Source organism: Hippopotamus amphibius, chromosome 6 (genome assembly GCF_030028045.1).
Source record: "Hippopotamus amphibius kiboko isolate mHipAmp2 chromosome 6, mHipAmp2.hap2, whole genome shotgun sequence".
NCBI lineage: Eukaryota > Metazoa > Chordata > Mammalia > Artiodactyla > Hippopotamidae > Hippopotamus > Hippopotamus amphibius.
Window position 1 is genome coordinate 103928548 of NC_080191.1, and position 20107 is coordinate 103948654.

The following is a 20107-nucleotide window of genomic DNA, read 5'->3' on the forward strand; positions in this document are numbered from 1 at the left end:
GCGACTCCCGGCCGCCCTGCCCGCCGTGTGCTTCCTCGGCGCCGCCGGCCTCCGCGGGGACCCGGGGGTACGTGGCGGGCCCAGCGCGCGACCGCCTCTGGGGAGTCGGGGTCCGGGGAGACCCAGGTGTCGCCGCCCGCCCGGGGCCGCGGGAGCCTGGGGAGGCGCCTCCGCGTGGCCGGGGCGCGTCGGGGCGCCCGCCGCCTCCCCGAGCCTGAGCCCGAGCCCGAGGGGGGCGCGCGGAGCCCCGCGGGGGCCGCCCCGTCCCCCCACCCAGCCCCGGGCAGGGCACCCCCTTCCCCGGGGCGGGGCCCGGAGCCCCCGGCCGCGCGGTGTCCGTGGCGCCCGCGGCGGCGCGTGTGCCGGGCGTGCTCCCCTCCGGGCGCCGGGTGCCGGGTGCCGGGCCCCGCCGCCGCCGCCGTGCTGACGGTGTCTCTCTTCTCCCCCTGCAGGCATCTTCCGATAATTCTGCCGCCGCGACTCTCCCCGTGCGCCGGGCGAGCTCGAGACCAGCAGCACATCTAAATTAAAAAAAAAAAAAAAAAGCGGAAGAAGCGGCCGAGGCGGCGGCGGCGGGAGGAGGCGAGGAGGAGGGGCCGCGCGGCCCGAGGCGGCGGGGACGCGGGGACGCGGGGACGCGGCTTTGTGCTGGCGGGTCGCGGGGCGCCCATGGCGGAGTGCGGCCGGGGGGGCGCCGCCGGCGGGGCTCTGCCCACCTCCCCGGGCCCGGTCCTCGCGGCCAAGGGCGCCCTGAGAGCCGGGGCCGGGGAAGGCGGCGGCGGCGGCGGCGGCGGAGGGCGCCTCGGCCACGGGCGGGCGCGCTCTGACAGCGCCGGGGTTTCCAACGGAGACTGCAGCCTCGGCGTGTCCGGGGACGAAGCCCGGGCCAGCCCCGCCCGGGGCCCCCGCGGCGCCGCGCTCGCCCAGACCCCCGGCCCGGCCGCCTGCCCCCTCCCCCGGGAGAGCAAGCCGGGCGGCCTGCCCCGCCGGAGCAGCATCATCAAGGTAGGTGGGCGAGGGGGGACGTCGCCCGCCCCCCGCCGTCCGCGTGGCTCTTTCCCCCGAGAGGGGGGTGGGGGTGGCAGGAGCGGGGTGTCCGGGGAGCCCCCTGTTAACGGGAACCAGGGGCGCGCTGGTGCTTGGGGTGGTTGAGCGGGGATTGGGTGCACAGGGCATTTGGGGAGAACGGAGAGGTGGTCCTGGGTGTGCAGGGGAGCTGTGCTCGGACATCCCCCGTGGAACTTAGGGCTGTCACCTCTCCCAGGATTGGCCTGGAATGATGGCCTGTACCTGCTTGGCAGGGCAGGCTCTCCTGTGGTAGCCTCGGCTGGTAACAGACTCCCTGCAAGGTTTCCATTGTATGTTAAAGTCAGCGATCATGTGAAAACATTTTCTTAAAAATCCCAGGCAGTGAACAGAGATTGTTTAATAGGTTTCTTTTGATCGCTCTATAGTTGCCTCTTGCACACAGACTCAGAGGGTGCAAAAATCCCTGGTCACTCAACTACACGGAGAAATGCACATTGTGGCTTTCTTAGGGTCAAAAGCGCTGAGAGATTATAGACCTGCACGGTTTAATCTTTTCCTTGCTGCAGTAGACAGGCCTCCAGTGCTGTGGAAGTTCTTTTGGGCAGTTTGCTTGGTTTGGACATCTTTTGCCTGGTGTTATTTAGCAGAAGGAAGTCAGCGATTGTTTTGTGCATTTTAAACTCCAAGAGTAATATTAGGAACTCCTGAGTTTGTGGTGGTTTCATTCTAATACTACATTTTGGTCTGTAATGTAAACACATTTCTCCTGACATGAAGTTAAAAAAGAAAATTGATTGGCCAGGAAGAGCAGAGCCTTAGGTAGGGCTAGCTCTTTCTGCTCAAGTTTGGAGCAAATATGAAAACAGTGCTTTCTGAAAACGAAGAGGTCACTGGACACGGAGCAGCAAAGCACCTTGACAGGGCTGCACCCACCCTTCCTGTGGTGGGCCATTGATGGGAGAGAGAGAGAGAACAGAATGGGCCACAGTGGAGAGAATTGGCCCTGGTGGTATTTGAAATGCAGCTGGACCTACAGAAACCTCCTGAGGAGCTGTAAGCGTCCAATGGTGTTAGCCTCTGCAGTTATCTAGTGAAATATACCACCTTGCTACTCTATGTAACAGGCAGTTGTGAAACTGCTTTTCGCTTTGTCATCTGTTTGCTCAGTTTATGTCTGAGCAAGGACACAGTTGGAGGGCTTAAAGATCAAGTGTATTAACTATCTGCGGCAGGCGTTTAGAGTTTAACCAAGGAAAGCAAAGGAGATTTTTGCTGCCTGCCCACCTAGCTTTTAGTGACTTATATTTTCTTTTACTCTGTCGCTTGCGTTGCCATGGAAGTTGCTTTCAACTGTGCGTGGTAATCAATCCCATTGACAGAGTTATGTGTCATATCTGTTTTTATTAGTTACCAGATATTTGTGGTGATTTTGCACTGTGGTGTTAATGAAATCTGACGTGAAAATTCCAGAGAAGGTACACGCTTACCACATTTTAACTCCACTCCCTCAATTTTTTTGGAGGGCCTGTTTTTGCACTTAAAAAAAAAAATTCAGATTTAATTGGTGTCTGTAACGGGGTTCACAGTGTAATTTATTTAATTACGACAGCATCGTTTTTAATGTTACATTCATGGGAGATTAGGGAGAAAGATGGTTTGCCAGCATTTCTGATATGTGGAATTGAGAACTTGTTGGTGGGTATCATGGCTTCATTGAAGATTCTAGAAGCACGTGGGGAAATGATGAATTATTCAGAAATCTCTGGAATTTTGAAGCTTTCCCAGATGTCTTCGTCATTTTTCTTCTTTCTTAGGAAGGCAGTTGTAGCCGTAGATACACACTGTGAGGAACGTAGTAGGGATTCAGTATTTTGCTTCCTGAGGGAATGGACAAATGGTAAGAAAGTACATGTTTTCTCTAAGTTCTTTTAATTTCTAAAATGGCTGGTTGGGATTTATCAGTCTCGTGTCTTATTTGTTGTCTTGTATCTCCTAAAAGGACTCGACTCATTTTGTGCTTCTGTTTTCACTTTGCATTTTCTTAATCACCCTTTAAAACTGTGGAAATAGTGTTGAAAGTTGGTCAAACCTGGATTTTGGGGAAGGGGAGTATGCTGTATTTAAATAGATAATTACTTGATATTTATTCCCTTTCAGTCGGCGTCTTGAGGGATGAAGGTTGTAGAAACTGTGTGGCATTTTCTAAACACACGACAGCATCAAGTTAATAGCCTAATAGAATAAAGAGATCTTTTACTTTAATATCAGCTTTCATAAAGCAGCGAATAGTGCACAGATATTTTTGTCACACAAATGGCAGAATTACATTTCACTTTTGCTAAAAAATAAGAAACAGCTTAGCAAGAGCCCATGTGAAAAAGCGGTGATGACATCTTTCTTTGGTTTCTCTTAAATAAAGGGATGAATGCAGTCAGGTGAGGGAAGGGGAGAGGCGGGAATAGATCAGGGAGCGTGGTGATGACTGGGCACGTCCTGGAGAGTACATGCTCACTAAGGAGCAAAGGCCGGTGTTGACAGGGGGTTGCATTAGTTGCAGCGTCGGGCTATGCCTGTTTCCTAGTTTCAGTCTCGTTCCATACAGTCCTCTTAGGTGAGGATCCCCTAATCAGAGAGAGAAGTAACAGCGGAAATGGGTTAAACGGTGCGCAAAGAAGGGGGCTATTGCTGAGGTGCAGGACATGTGCAGAAATCCACTGTAGGCTGACCAGAATGATATTCCTTATTTAAAATGGTTTCTTTGGAACTCCATCTGTTTTGTAAATATGGTGTTGAGTAAGAAATTGTTGTAAAACTACATTTTCTGCCAAAAGAGATGCACAGATCCATACTAAAAGCGCTCCTTGGTTACGGTAAGAGTGTCAATGGAAATTCAGAGTGAGCAGCCTGGTAGGACCTTTCTAAGTACCTTGTGAAGATGAATAAATGATGAGACTCCTCACCAGGCTTTTCTACTTTGTCTTAGCTTATTGAAAATAGTGTTACACTTTTTAGGTTGTTTGCAAAGGCCCATTACTAGATTTTTAGGGGAGAAGCCATTATGTTTGTCATCTTAAGTAATCTAGTAAATGAAAACAGCACTTTCATTTTCTCTTTCCATATTTCATTTCATCACACCATTCAATACAATCCATGCTTTGTTTTGAAACAGTTAATTTGGTTAATTTTTCAGATGGCATTCATTTTTTAACAAATAGCTCAATCCTTTAATTCAAGAGCTTGGTCTAAAAACATGAAGTAGCACTTTAAGCCTTAGATTTCTTTTTAAGTTTTGAAATAAATGAAGTTAAAATGTCTATTAGTTTGAATGGTTTACTATAATCAAAACTAAGTAGATACTTTGGATGGTACATTAACAGACGTGGTATAATTTGCATAAAGTAAGATTCACTCTTGTTGGTGTCTAGTTCTATGGAATTTGACAAACCCACATAGTCAAGTAACCACCACCACAACCAAGATCTAGAACAATTCTATCATCTCACAAAGTTCTCCCCGTCTCTTTGTAACTTTCCCTGCCCCCTATCCCCAGACCATAGCGACTGTTGATCTTGGATATTTTTAAAAATAAATTGGGAAATATAGTCATTGTACTATTTTGATATTTAGAAGTAATAACAGCAGTCACTGTTTGTTGAACACTTACTATGTACAAAGCACACGAAAAGTGTTTAACTTGATTCTATGGCCTGGTCTCGCACCAACCACAGAGACTGAAGAAAACCTGAGTTCAGAGGGCTTACCTGCCTGCCCAGGCTGCTGGAGCGGGTTGTTGTACCCCACTTGGGCACGGCTGCACTCCACTACCCCCCACATTATACCGGCAGTGTTAATTTTTGTGTATAATTAAGGTAGCATTGGTGGTTTGGAACACCAGATTTGATTTTCCCCTTTAAATGTCGGGCATACTGGAGGGGAAAAAAGAATCTCCATTTCTGCTGGCAGAAGAAGTTGACAGATAATATAGCCAGGCAGCTGTTTAGTCACCTGTTATGGCTGCTTGACCAGAGCCTCCAACTTGACAGGGACCAAAGGTTTGACCTTGTCCAAGGTGGCAGCCCTTAGTTTTCTTAATATCACCGTTGTCCTTATTTTAGTATTACAGTGTGCAGGAGAAAGATTTCTGCTAACTTTCCACCAACGTAGATTCCCTATACCTTGATGCGTAGCATCCCATCGTGGGGAACTAGCAGGCTTTTCACATCTATTATGCATATTTAAAGAAAACAGTGAAAATGTACATTATGGTTTAAATAAACTAGACTCTTTGCAGGCCAAAGCTGGCCTGTATTTATCAGTTCTGCACAGGAAACAAGCCCCCGACAACCATTTTCTGAATTTTATCTTAAAAATAATATCTGCATTTGACTTTAGACTTTTTTTTTTTTTTCTGAATGGGGGCTGAGTTGGGGAGACAGCTGCACCCCCAGCAAACGTGTGGGCACGTCATGAATATTCAGCCAGTGGGAACTGGATCGCAGAATTTGTCTGGATACAGGCAGCCTTGGTCATTTAGGTCAGAAAAATCTGAGGGCCAATCAGCAAGTCTCCACTTGGCTTGTACTGATGCCTGTGAGGCCGGGCTGGATAACTGCTGAAAGGCGGGCGCAGGGCCACTCGTCTCCGCCACTCAGAGAGCTTTCGTCACAATTCAGAGTTCAGTTTCAGAAGTCATCAGGGGGTGTTCATTTTCAGATCCTAAAAATTACCACTTTTGCTTCTTCCCTTCCCTGTCATCCAACGTCACCTCCAAACAGCTATGCTTGACTTCTGCTTTCTCACCGGGTCCAAATAGACAACTGACAGGAAATCAATTATTTATTTTTTTTAATTGCCAATCTTGGCCTATCGAGTTCATTTCTTAGAATGCTCTCCCCCAGAATCTGTTCCGTTCCTTTTATAGTCCCGTGTGCTCTGCAAGGGGTCTAAACGAGACTGTTCGTTTTTTGCTTTTGCTTTTGCTTTTTTTCATGCTTCAGTTTCCCATGCCTCAGGATTCAACAAAATAGGGCAGTGTTATCTGCAGCCTAAATGCGGGTATAAATGAAGTGTGAACATTCATGTTTTCCCTTCAGACTCCACTTTATACATTTGTGTCCAAAAATAGATGCTCTGTTCATTATTAATGCTGAATTTTGGCTGTTGTTACCTGCTCATCTATGAGACCTCCGGGTTAGTTTAGCTACTTTTTATTTCAAATTAATGGATTCTGTAGGACAGGGGATGTTCAAATATTTTTACCAGTGGGCCACAGGATCTGAAACTGTGCAAGCCACCCGGTCAGCTTGTTTCTGCTGATGACAGTGGGGACTCGAGAGGGTGGTACCTAGCACGGCTGTTAGTCATGACTAGTCAGAACCCCCAGGGGGGTTTCAGTAGGACCTGTTTTCCTTGTGTCAGAATAATCCCATCGCTTTAGGGGGCTCAGAGCATATAGTTACTCACATCGAGCCTTCGTGACAGTTGTGTGAGCAGGCCAGTCTTCAGGATGCCTGGCACCTACCTGTCTCCAAGGGGCAGAGGAGGGCAGGTGGGAGGCCCTGCTGGCCTCTGGTGCTTGGTCACGTGGCAGGAGGAATTAGGTAAAGCTTGTCCTAGGTGGTAACCTCAGCTGGGCTGTACAGGCAGACCACCTTTTATCATGCTTCGCTTTGTTGTGCTTCACAGACAGTGTGTGGTTTTTTACAAATTCAAGGTCTCTGGCAACCCTGCGTCGAGCACGTCTGTTGGCGCCATTTTTCCAACCGCATTTGCTCACTTCGTGTCTCTGTGTCGCATTTTGGTAATTCTCACAGATTTCAAAACATTTCATTGTTATTATGATCGTGATGGTGACCTGTGCTCAGGGATCTTTGATGTTACTCTTGTAATTTTTCAGGGGCATCATGAACCGTGTCCATGTTAGACGACGAACTTGATAAATTTTCTGTATGTTCTGACTGCTCTCGCCTCCCTGTTCCCTGAGACACAACAGTGTTGACACCAGGCCAATTAATAGCCCTGCAGTGGCCTCTAAGTGTTCAAGTGAAAGGAAGAGCCACACATCTCTCATTTTATTTTTTTTCTCCAAAGCTAGAAATGGTGACGCTTAGCCAGGAAGGCATGTTGAAAGCCCAGATAAGCTGAAAACTAGGCCTCTTGCACCAAACAGTTAGCCAAGTTGTGAATGCAAAGGAAAAGTTCTTGAAGGAACTTAAAAGTGCTGCTCCAGTGAACACACCAATGGTGAGAAAGTGAAACAGCCTTATTGCTGATATGGAGAGAGTCTGAGTGGTCTGGATAGAAGATCAAACCAGCCACCACATTCCCTTAAACCAAAGCCCAATCTAGAGCAAGGCCCCAACTCTCTTCAACTCTGTGAAGGCTGAGAGAGATGAGGGAGCTGCAGAAGAAAAGTTGGAAGCTTAGCAGAGGCTGGTTCATGAGGCTTAAGGCAAGAAGCCACCTCTGTGCCATCAGAGTACAAGGGGAAGCAGTGAGGGCTGATGTAGAAGCTGCAGCAAGAAGACCTAGCTAAGGTCATTCATGAAGGTGGCCACACTACACAAGAGATTTTCACTGTGGATGAGACAGCCTTGTATTGGAAACAGATGCCATCTAGGACTTTCACAGCTAGAGAGGAGAAGCCAACGCCTGGCTTCAGAGCTTCAAAGGACAGGCTGACTCTCTTGCTAGGGGCTACTGCAGCTGCTGACTTTAAATTGAAGCCAGTGCTCATTCCCCATTGCTAAGATCCCAGCACCCCTAAGAATTATGCTGAATCTCCTCTGCCTGTGCTCTGTACGTGGAGCAACAAAGCTTGGATGACTGCACATCTGCTTATAACATGGTTTATTGACTATTTTAAGCCCATGATTGGGACCTATTGCTCAGAAGAAGAAGATTCCTTTCAAAATATGACTGCTCATGGACAGTGCACCTGGTCACCCAAGAGCTCCGAGGGAGATGCACAATGAGATTCATGTTGTTTCCATACTTGCAAACACAACATCCACTCTGCAGCCCATGGACCAAGGAGTAATTTCCACTTTCGAGCCTTGTTATTTAAGAAATGCATTTCCTAAGGCTACAGCCGCCACAGAGAGTGATCCCTCTGATGGATTCGGGCAAAGTCAATTGAAGACCTTCTGGAAAGGATTCACCATTCTAGATGCCGTGAAGAACATTCGTGATTCATGGGAAGAGGTCAAAATATCAACATACACGGGAGTTTGGAAGAAGCTGATTCCAACCCTCATGGATGATTTTGAGGGAGGAAGCAATTGCAGATGTGGCAGAAACAGCGGAGAACTAGAGTTAGACGTGGAGCCTGAAGATGTGAGTGAACTGCTGCATCTCATGAGAAACCTTGGATGCATGAGAAGTTGCTTCTCACGGATGAGCAGAGAAAGTGGTTTCCTGAGATGGAATCTCCTCTGGGTGAAGATGCCATGCAGACTGTTGAAATGACCATGGATTTAGAATATTATATAATCTTAGTTGATGAAGCAGTGGCTGGCTTTGAGAGGACTGACTCCAATTTTGAAAGAAGGTCTACTGTGGGTAAAATGCTATCAGACAGCATTGCATACTGCAGAGGAATCGTTCATGAGAAGAAGAGTCAGTGGATGTCACAAACGTCACCGCTGGCTTATTTTAAGAAACTGCCGCAGCCACCCCTCCTTCAGCAACCACCACCCTGATCAGTCCGCAGCCCTCAACACTGAGGCCAGACCCTCCACCAGCAAGAAGGGTGCAACTCACTGAAGGCTCAGATGATCGTTAGCTTTTTCTTCTTAAACCAATAAAGTATTTTAAAATGAAGGTATGTACATTGCTTTTTTAGACACAATGCTTTTGCACACTTAGTAGACTACAGTATAGTATAGACATAACTTTTATGTGCACTGGGAACGAAAAAATTTGTGTGACTCTATCGTGGTATTTGCTTTATTGAGGTGGTCTGGAACAAACCCGCAGTATCTCTGAGGTGTGTTCTGTATGGTGGGATCTTGGTCTGTCCTCAGGACACACGTTGCATCTGGATTATTTGGGGGAAGAATACTGGTGGGAGAACTAGAAGGTGTGAAGTTCGGTGCTTGGATCAGATTCTGGGTCTGTGCATCTAATTACCCCATCTCTAAAACAGAGATAATGAAATCCCCCTCGTAGTAGTGTTGTGGAGATTAAATGAGATGATGTGTGTGGAATATGCAGAGCAGCGTGTGGCCTGTGGTAAACACTCAATGAGCAGTCCCTAGTATGTGTAGTTTCTCTGATTTAGAGTTGCTCCTGAGGTGGGCAGACTCATTTAGCTTCATCTGAATTGGAGATCAATAACACTGCCATCCCCATTTGGAAAGTCCTATCTTTTTTTTTTTTGGAAAGTCCTATCTTTTGAGATAGAAAGTACGCACCCAGATAAATTTCTCAGACTTATTCTGAAGATGCTTCACCAATGATTTTTGTTTGGATGCCTTTCTAAATCTGATGTGTCAGTGCAGCTGAGCACATATCTCAGTGGCCCCACTTCAATAATCAGAGGGCACTGGACATTAGTTTTATTGTGCCAAGCACCTGTATGTCTTGATTTGCCCGGGACAGTCCGGATTTACACGCTTTGTCCTGACAAAATTATTAACAGTGCCTCCTTCTACTCTCAGAGGTACCCCAGCTTGGATGATAAATGATATGGCCTCCCTACTTATCTGCTTTTCACAAGCTATCTGTTACAGCCTGTGTTGGAGTACCGTGAAACTGCCCTCTGTGCCTAAACCTAGCCTTTCCACGTTGCCTCTCTCTTCTCAGCTTGGATGCTTTCCTAGGGCTTTGCTCAGCTAACCACCGCTCAGAATGGTTTCTTTCTCTGCCTCCCAACCCCCACTCTGCCTTTACCTCTCTACAGCCCTGCTTCCTTCTGCTTCATAGGTAACCTCACGTTATTCACCTTGAGTTTATGAAGACACCTAGTTAAATGTCTTGTGGAAAGCATGGATTTCAGTATATATTTGTTGAATAAGTATGTGAATGGGTGAATAAGTGGGCACAAATGATGTAACTTATCTTAGGTGTTTGATGAAGATGTTATTTAGACTTAATTCCAACTGGTTTTGATTGGAATATAAAACTCAGAGGGCTGTGTATTTCAAAGAAGAAATTTGTTTCACGTACATAATTTTGGAAACATTCAAACGAACGGAAAAACCTTCATTTAAGTTGGATCCTGGAATTTGGATAGTTCCAGAATTGTTCTGCAAGATGTTAATATAGATGATCTGTTCCTTTTGTGCCCCTGAAATAAGAGTAGATCTTTGAAATTTTCTTCTGACTTATGTTGTGCTATTAGAGTTTAAAAAGCATGGCGGGAAAGCTTTACTTTTTGTTAAGGCGTTTAAATCTCGTTTCTTTAAGTGGTATTTTTGGTTTTTGTTATTCTTAAGGAACTAAATTACTTAAAGTTTCATCATAATTAATATTGGATTGTCAAAAGATATTCATTGGAAGTGCTGTCAAATTAATATTAAATAAGAAAATACACGAGAAAGTAGAGTACTGACAGGCAGAGTTCTACAAGTAGGATCTTTAATCCCTCTGCATATTTCATCCTATAAAGTTAGAAATTCTACCTTTGGCTTCAACTCAAGGATTTGGGTGAAGATGAGATACTAGGAAATGCTTTCTTTACATCATCTCACAGTAGTCCCCCGACAACCTGCAAGGAGCCGTTGTTGTTCCCATTTTACGGACAAGGAAACCTGTTCCTCAAGGTGTGGGGATTTCCAGGCCAGGTCATGGAGCTCGTTGGGGGCTGAGCCAGTGCCCAGACCAGGGTGATGGACTTGGAAGCCCACGCTCTGCCTGATCCTTCACCCTCTTTCCCCTTCGACTTCTATAACATAGCTTTGACTTTCTCCTTTTTTCCTGCTTGTCCAAGCTGTTTCGGTTCCTCGATCATAGCAGTTTCTACCAGCTCTAAAACAGACGACTGATTTTTAATTAAAAAAGATTGACCTCTTGTGGCTGAATCTTGGGATGAAGCCAGCAAGTACCTAATCGATAGAAGGCCACAGCCATCGTCCTGTCCACCACGCCACAGGGTGATGTCTGATCTGCACACCCAGGGTTTTGTCCTCTCCGCTCTCCTTTGATGGATTTCGAAGCTTTTCAGGAGGGGATCATTTCCCATTTTTGTTTCTTTTTAACAAAATTTTTTGATTTACGCTTTTTAGGGCCCTGGAGGGTAAAGCAGATAATAGTGACAATTTGTTTTCAGCTGAGCTTTTTCTGATAGTATCTATCCCTATGATTGTTTTGGAATAGTCAAATAATGATAACATTTTATATATATATATATATATGTATATATATATAAAAACATATATGTTTATGCCTTCAACACATTCCCATGAATTCAGTATTCAGGTATCTTCTTGGAGAATGCTAAATATACTGACTTGGAAATAGCACATATTACCACCCCAGAAACCAAGCAGCTGAATTTAAAAGTGATTAATCATGTAGATTCATGGGATTTTTTAGAACGGAAAGAGATCTTGTAAAATTCTTTTGTAGTTAGAAATACACAAGGCCATACTGATCAGTACATTTAGCTCCTAGCTATGGTTGAGTTCATTTATTTGCATATTAGCATAACAGAATTGGAAAAAAATTGTTATGTAATACTGCAGTATGTGAGTATTAATAGCACAAGATGTGGTCTTCCAAACAGCTATTTTTGAGAATTTGTGTTTTTTTTGCTAAAGATAGCTGCATGTGTACACATGCTGCACTTGTGCAGGCATATACTCTGAAGACTGTTTATAAATAGTAAAGATTAAGAGCAAACCAAATAATGTAGTAGTGGTTGGCACGAGTCCTGTCTCGTGAGAGACTGATGGGTAGCAGGTGTCTGCTCTCTAAATTGAAAATGCCCAGGCAGGGGGAGCCTGTTTTTTATGAGCATTGCTGATGAAGCTTCTGTTGCTCTTGACCAGTCAGTGTGGCCGCAGAGGCATGAGTGACCTCGTTTGCAGCTACCATTAGAACCACCAGCTATATGACTCTCTCCATATGGTTTCGTGCTACTTTTTATTTTTCATCTTCCTTCTAAGCTCTGATATCCTGTGGGCATCAGCAGATATAATTTCTCAAATAGTTAAAATGGTTTAGTGTTTATTCTTGGAGGCAATACAGCAAGTTGCTTAGATTTTTATTTCTATTAATCCGTGCTAGTAGATTATATTAAATACCAATAGAATTATTCAGAGGTTTTCATATTGGAACTAATGCAGTTCCCGATGTAATGTGGGATTAAAGGATGTGTTTGTCTTCGGAGTTTTTGGTGGTTTGTTGAAAGACACCTGTGTGTTCTTTCAAGGCTTTCTCTGATTTATGTACATTCCCATAAATGTTTTTTTCTATACATTACAGTAGTATCAGAAGTGGAGTTGCTATGTTCTAAGATATGTGTATATTCAGCTTCAGTAAATATTATCATGTAGTTTTCCTAACTGACAAAACCAGTTGACACAGCCACCAGTTTATGTGAGTTCTCGTTGCTCTAAATGCTTCCTAATACTTGGCATTGTCAGTGGTTTTTGTTGTTTGTAAATTGTATCTGTGATGGTTATGTAATGCACTGTGGCTTTTAGGTTGCATTTCCTTGATGATGAATGATGTTGAGCACCTTGTCATATGTTTTTTTGGCCATTAGTATGTTCTCCTTTATAAAATGCCTATTCAAAAATAAAATAAAATAAAATAAAATAAATGCCTATTCAAATCTCGTGGCCATATAAAAAAATCTGGGTTTTTATATTTTAAAAACTCTGGATATGTCTTTTGTGTGAAGTGTATATTGAAAACTCCTTCTCCTAGTGTGTGACTTGTCTTTTCACTGTGTTAAGGGGCACCTCTTCATGAATAATGTCTTAGTTTTAGTGAAATCCAGATTATCTACATTTTCCTTTATGGTTGTCATTTTTTGTGCCCTGTTTAAGATATTTTAACTTAGCTAAGACCATGAAGATATTCATTTATTTAACTTCTAGAACCTTGATTTTTCAAATTTAGATCTACAGTCTGTCTGGAATTTATTTTTGTGTGTGGTGTGAGATAGGGGTCAAGATTTTTCTTTCTGTATAAATATCCAGTTAATTAATCCAGCGCCGTTTATTTGAAAATTTCATTTTTTCCTATTGCACTGCACCAGCCCTTTGTCAGATATCAAGTGACTTTATATGTGTGGGTTTGTTCTGAAGTCTATTTTGTTAGATTGATCTATTTGCCTATTCTTTTGTTCACACCACATTGTCTTTCTTACCAGGTGTATACCCAACAGATAATTAGTCCATTTGTGTATCAAAACAGCAGGCCCCAACCTTTTTGGCACCAGCGACTGGTTTCGTGGAAGACAGTTTTTCCACAGGTGGGGGCAGGGGCGGAGCGGGGTCTGGGTGGGGGCGGGGGATGGTTCAGGCAGTAATGCCAGCGATGGGGAGCACAGCGATGGGGAGTGGCAGATGAAGCTTTGCTCACACGCCCACCGCTCACCTCCTGCTGTGCAGCCCCGTTCCTAACAGGCCATGGATGGTATCAGTCCGTAGCCCGGGAGTTGGGGACCCCTGTATCAAAAGATATATACAAGGATGTTTGTAGCAGCATTAACCGTAACGGCCTCAAACTGGAAACAACCCAAATGCTCATCTTATAAATAAGCATATCACACAGTGGAATATTATGAAAAAAAGACAGACAGACAGGGAGAACAAAAAGAGCAGATGACTGCTACACGTACTTTCTAGCCTCTCGAGATAATGTTGAGGGAGAGAAACCAGACACAAAAGAATGCATACTGTATGATTCCATTTATGTAAGTTTCCAAAACAGACAAACAGATTTGTGGTGATAGAATTCATAATAGTGGTCCCATGTAAGGCTCACGACTGGGAGGCGGGACCCAGGGGGCTTCTGGGTGTCCCTGACTTTTGGTTGCTGGATCTGAGGGTGGTTCCGCTTTGTGACAATCCTTTGCACTCTCCACACTCCTGATTTTTCTGGAGGCATATCATACTTCAATAAGTAAGCTGATTTACACAGTTGTGAAAATTAATCAGTCAGATACTTATGGGCTGCTTCACCCTGCACTGTTTAGGACACTGCCTTTCACAGTTTGCCGCTGTCTGTCGGTCAACATGTAAAACCTCTTTTTTGCTGCAGTGGGTGCTCAGGCAGCACAAGGCCTGGGCGGTGGCTGGGCTGCATGGTGGCGTGGAGTGGGCCCTGGGGGTGGGGCGCTGGCTGGAACAGCAGGAGGACGGGGTCCTTTCTGGGCTGTGCTGAGAACACATTGGGAGCCAGGCTAGAGGCTGGGGGGCTGAGACAGTGGTGAAGGGCGTGTTAGGGTTAGGGTCATCTTACTCTGTTGTGATTGCTGGGAATTTTGACGATTGGTTTGGTGTGGTTTTGAGCATTTTCATTCCTTCAGGTGCGCTCAAAAGGTTTAATATTCGTATGTGTGCTTCGCACACAAAACTTTGAGAGCCTCTCCTTTGTGAAGCACCTGTTCTCTGCGAGACAGTTTTCTGGAGACCACTTTTGGTCTCAAAAGCAGAGAACAAATGGAAAGCAGTAATCCAGGTTTATAGACAAAAGCGAGAGTTTGGGGTTGACCACTGAGAGCAACCTACCTGGGGTGCCAGCTGGTCAGCAGGGTTTTGGCTCTACTGGCGTTTATCTTGTCCCATCAAAGTGTTCCTTCAGGTGGGGCAAACACCAGCTCTTCAAATGGGTCACACTGGAATTTTTAGGACACCGAATTATCTGGATTCTAAAACATACTCATGTGCGGATCCACTCTAGTCCAATCAAAGCAGAATTTCCGGGGTTTTCCTAAAGCGCTCTAGGAGATTTTAGGGTGTGGCCAGGGTTGAGAATAGCTGAACCCTTTCCCCTGTTAGACTGTTCGGCTCTGTTAGATACGAGAGAACAAACAGCCCCCGAATCCCGCAGGTGACGGACAGTTGGTTGGTGATTCTGTGGCTGGTGGGACACAGGGGGCAGGGTTGAGCCTTCAGCTGCCTCAGTGGAGTCTCTCCTTCAAGGAGCTGAGTTGCCTTTTCCTGAGGGGATGGGTAAGACCCTGATGACGCTCCTCTAAATCAAGTCCAATCTGGAGAAACCAGCTTTCGTGGAAAAACGATGGTCTGCCCTGTGTGCTACTCGTCGTACCTTAAGAATGTATCTTTGACCCGAATAAGAGAGTATGTTGTGTGAGTACCAAAAAGGCCCTGGGTGCGCTGTTTGGAGCCTTCATCTATCTGGCTCAGTCATCACTGTGCAGCCACTGTGTCCTGGCCCATCCCTCACACTAGGAAAGACCTTTGTGTACCCAGGACATTCTGCATCATGGAAGAAGAACCTCTGCGGGAGGAGTATTTTGTGAAAGAACGAAATTGACTCTGGCATGAGCACTGTTTCTGGAGAGAGGTGGCTGTACATTTCAAACCTGGCTGAAATGAGTCCTCGCATTTCCTTTAACCAGCTCAGGTGGTGACGGGTAGTAAAAATGCTCTTTATGCGTGGAGGATTGTATGCCGACCCTTGAAGACAGGTGTCCAGGTAGTTTGTGCTGGGAGGGGGAGAACCATCTATCTGGTGATGCTTCAGTGCACGCCGTGGCGGTGGGCCGACAGTTGGGGTGGGTGTATCTTGACCTTTGGGTGAACGTCTGCTTTCTGATGCTGTAGCCTTTTCCTCTCGCCCCACAGACCCTTGCAGTCAGGAGGAATGACCATTGAACTCCCAAAGCATCTGTAAACTATATTGTTGACTGCAAAGCGGTCACGTGAAAACATCAGAGTTGCAGACGTGTGGGCTTCGTGACTTGGAGTGTGCTCTTTCTCCAGGACTTGGCTGCTCTGTCGACACACCACCATTATTCATGCTCATCCTTTTAGGTCAATTTTTGTTCTCTTCCAAGTTAACATGAGTGGCAGCTTGGGTGTCCTTGGCCTAGGTGGGAAGGCTGAGTCTTTGGAGACCCTGGTCTCTGGAGGCTGGAGGACCCACCGTCTGGCAGAGAAGTGTTCTCGAGCCTTCCTGACTGTGGTTGGGACCCACATGTTTGTACATAACTCATACACCTCTAATGGTAGTTTTATTTACTTATTTGTAAATTGGGAGGCAGAGTGGAAACGAACTTTAACATTCTTTGGGCGAGAAAGTCTACAATCTTTCTGTGAACGTTCCGTGCTCTCTCACATTTACCAAGCTAAGAACTGGAGGGGTGTCCTTTCCTGCAGCCTAATGAGCCGGGTCTTCTCACCCATCCTCTCTCTTAGGGAAGCAAGTACTGTCGAAGACTGCTTTTAAATCATTAAATACCCCTTTTGTCCCCAAGAATCCCTGCCATTGATGAGTGATACCCTAAGGGTTCTAGAAGCAAGAAGGTGAAACAGAAGTGAGAGAAACAGGCAAGTAGCCCTTCTGGCTCCTCCCTTGGTGGAGACACGTTCCCCCTCTGAGGCAGTGCCCTGACCTCAGTGCACGTATCCCACTGTCCTCGTCATTGCTGGTTTCCAGACGGCAGGGTAAAACAAGGAGGGCGATGGCGCAGAAGACGCCACTGAGATAACAGGCTGCGGTGGTGCTCCTGACCCAGGTGGAACTCGGCGGCTCTGGGCCTGCTGTTCCTGGGAGCACCAGGCGCCGTGGGTCCACATGTGATGCTCCAGGAGAGTGCTTGCCACCTCTTTACCCCAGACTATGGATCGGCAATGATGCCGTTGTGCCGCTCGGTGTGCGGTGAGGCCGGGTCGGAAGGTGGGGACCTCCAGGGCTCCGTATCCTGGCAGGCCTGCAGTCCGCCCTGGGGCTCTCCAGGTGGCACAGAGAAGAACAGCGGCGTGCGGAAAGGTACGGTCCGCTCTGGGTGCTCCGCCTCTGTGGCTGCTGAGGGGACGCCCCCCCATCACACAACCGCAGGGGCCGGTGCACCTCCGTGGTGGACGGGAGCGCGGCCCCAGACGGGCCATGGAGCTGCGGCCACCGGAGCCACGGGGAGGCCATGCAGACGGCGTCCGTGCACAGGTGTGAGACCTGGACAGGACGGGGCATCGCGAGAGTGAGACGGACGGTCAGGCATCTGCGTTCACAGCGGGGCCGATTTCATGTGCAGAGGGGACTGAGGGTCTCGCCTTGGGCTTTTCTCCTGTGTCCGAACAGAGCCGACCATGGGGTCACGTTTAAAGCCAACAACAGGGACTTCCCTGGTGGCCCAGTGGTTAAGAATCCACCTGCTATTGCAGGAGACCTGGGTTCGAGCCCTGCTCTGGGAAGACCCCGCATGCCGCAGAGCAACGAAGCCCGTGGGCCACAATGACCGAGCCTGTGCTCTAGAGCTCGTGAGCCACAACTATGGAGTCTGTGTGCCACAACTACTGAAGCCCATGTGCCTAGAGCCCATGCTCTGCAACAAGAGATAAGTCACCGCTATGAGGCGTCTGTGCACCGCAACGAAGAGTAGCCCCCGCTCGCAGCAACTAGAGAAAGCCTGTGTGTAGCAACGAAGACCCCATACAGCCAATACATAAATAAATTAATTTTTAAAAAATAAATAAAACCAACAGCAGAAGAGCCTCAAGTAGACAGGGAGGCTGAACTCCCTGAGTGTCTCTGCAGAGGCTCAAGCCTGAGACGAGGACTCCGGTTCTGGTGCTCAGGGCGCTGTTCTGTGGGGACCAGGGGCTGCAGGTGGGGAGCCCTGGGCCCTGGGTGCGGTTTGTGCCTCTGCCCAACGGGAATGTTACGTGTACCAAGAGGACTCAGCCTTCTCCTCTTTCGCATGTAAGAGGTACATGAGTTCTTGTCTGCCACATTTTTCATGTGTGTTTTGGGCACCTGGGTCAGTACTTGCTGAGTGACTGATGTGGTGGGTAAAACCTGTATAGCTCTCGGGAGGTTCTGTTTATCTGAATGATTCAGTTGCTACCATTTTACTGTTGTTTCCGTTCTTCGCGTGAGAAAGATCTGTGCTGTTCCTGTAAGTTTACCCATAAATGCATTAAGCCACTCACTCTCCTTCCTCAAAATCCTAATAAAACACTCTATCCTGTTGTAAAGGTCACAGCTAATTTCCTGCCTCTCTTATCACCTGTAATTTACAATGTTGTTTTCAATAGTCCCTGTTCTACCTTATTTGAATATCATGTTTTGCTTTCATATTTTTAATTCGTTCCACTCTGGCTTTGCTTTACTCACCATTTCAAGGGGAAACGAGTGACCCCAGGCCCGGGGCCTCATCCCCCAGCCGGGCACTTTTATTATTTTTCAGCGCTGGGTTGGCCTGAGTGTTTTAGTCATGACCAGGACAGAGCCAGTGAGGGCTTCATCTCAGAGTCAGGAAAGGTTGCATCATGACCTCAGAAGGGACTGTGATACTGAAGAAAACAGCCTTCATTTTTTTCTGGACAAAGGTTATCAATGCAGAGAAGAATTTAAGAAGTCTCTTAAGACAATAATAATAATTTAAATACAGTTATTTCTGTATTTTTAGTATTTCTCAGTGGACTCAAAAAGGCAATGCAATTTTTAACTAATGAAATTACAAATTACACTTTCTTCTCATAGGGAGTATCCCACTGAGGACAGTAATCTGAACTTTATATCTAGATCATATTTTGACTTTTTAAAGAAAATCAGCGAAACTCTTTGTGTCTCACTGTATTCACACAATATATAAATTGGAATAAAGCTATATGTTAATCTGCTCATTTCATGATCATCCTGATGTTTTGAAAGAACTTTGAAGCTCCTAAAGCAAGATGTACAAAAACATAAAATGGTGGTAACAATACTTCGTAACCAAAAAAAAGAAAAAAAAAAATCTGGGCAAATTCATGTGTAAGCTAGTAACACCTCACGTTTGCACAGTTCTTTAATCTCCACCAGGGACGTTTAATGCCAACTCATTTTACCCTCACGACTCCCTTGTGCTGTTGACATCGTTGGCGCCCCTATTTTACAGGTGGAGAAGTTGACCTGCATGTACATGACCACACGTGTTGCGGGAGACATTAGCAGTGTTGAGCTCTGGCCCCGGGCCCCTGCCCCGTGGTCCCATCTTCCCCTCCCCTCCACGCTGCTCAGGGACCTTCACGCGTCGTGTCCGTGTCAGCTGGAAGGTGGCCCTTCCTTCCTCACCCGCAGAATTAATAAGACACAAAATAGAACCAGGATCATGGAAAGGTGATCTTAGGGCAGCACCGGTTTGAGGTGGTGGACTGTCTGGCTGATGAAGACACTGAAGAGCTGCTTTCGTGCTGTGAAAGGGACTGCAGTTTAATGCCTTGAAGGTCTGTCTCTGCCCTGCTGGCACTTAGTTAAATCAGCCGCTTCGCTGCTTATTCAGATAAGACAGAGCATCTGAGGTGTCCTTGAAGTTAAAAAAAAAATTATTTTTGCACTAAATATTTAGCAAGTAGGACCTATTTGTCATTCCAGGACAGTGACAGCCTCGTGCCCGGCCATTCTGGAGGCCACCTGTTGCTTTCAAGAGCCACGTGGAGGGTGCTGCCACGTGACTGAGGAGGCTTCAGGATGCGGGGGTTGTGTGTGCTGCTGTCCGGGGCAGTCCTTTTCACTCAAGGCCACTTGAGGCCGTGGGGACAGGGCCACACTGCCCTCCTCTGAGCTGGGGGCAAAGACCCTGTTTCACACGGTCCACCTCTGCAGCCCTGACTCTGGGTGCGCTGTGCCCCACTGATGCACCACTGTTGCCAAGGAGATCTGTGGGTGGCCGTCCTGTCACCCCCTGACCCTTCCATCCTTGGACATGGTCTTATCTCTTGCTTCTTAGAGAAACCTCTGGGCCTTGTCCTTGGCATCCATACCCTGGCCTCTCCTCCCTCTGCTGGGGTGGGGGCTGCCTTCTTCCCCCCCGTCCTGCCTCCAGGTCCCATCCTCTCCCTCCTGTATCTGTAGCTTCTGCTTCTGTGCTTATATCTCCCCATCAGCATGTAAACACACTCAGGTTCTTTTTTTTTTAAAATATATTCATTTATTTATTGTATTTATTTATTGG

The 20107-nt window shown here is 46.6% G+C and overlaps 1 protein-coding gene across 1 annotated transcript in view; it reads left to right on the forward strand.

The window, feature by feature from the left end:
- The first annotated feature begins 592 nt into the window (after positions 1-592).
- Positions 593-20107, forward strand: part of PLCL2 (phospholipase C like 2) — a 190471-nt gene continuing 170956 nt past the window's right edge. The window contains exon 1 of the mRNA XM_057739450.1: positions 593-1005. Coding sequence (XP_057595433.1) covers positions 670-1005 — 336 coding nt within the window. The 5' untranslated portion in view covers positions 593-669. The remainder of the gene's footprint in view (positions 1006-20107) is intronic.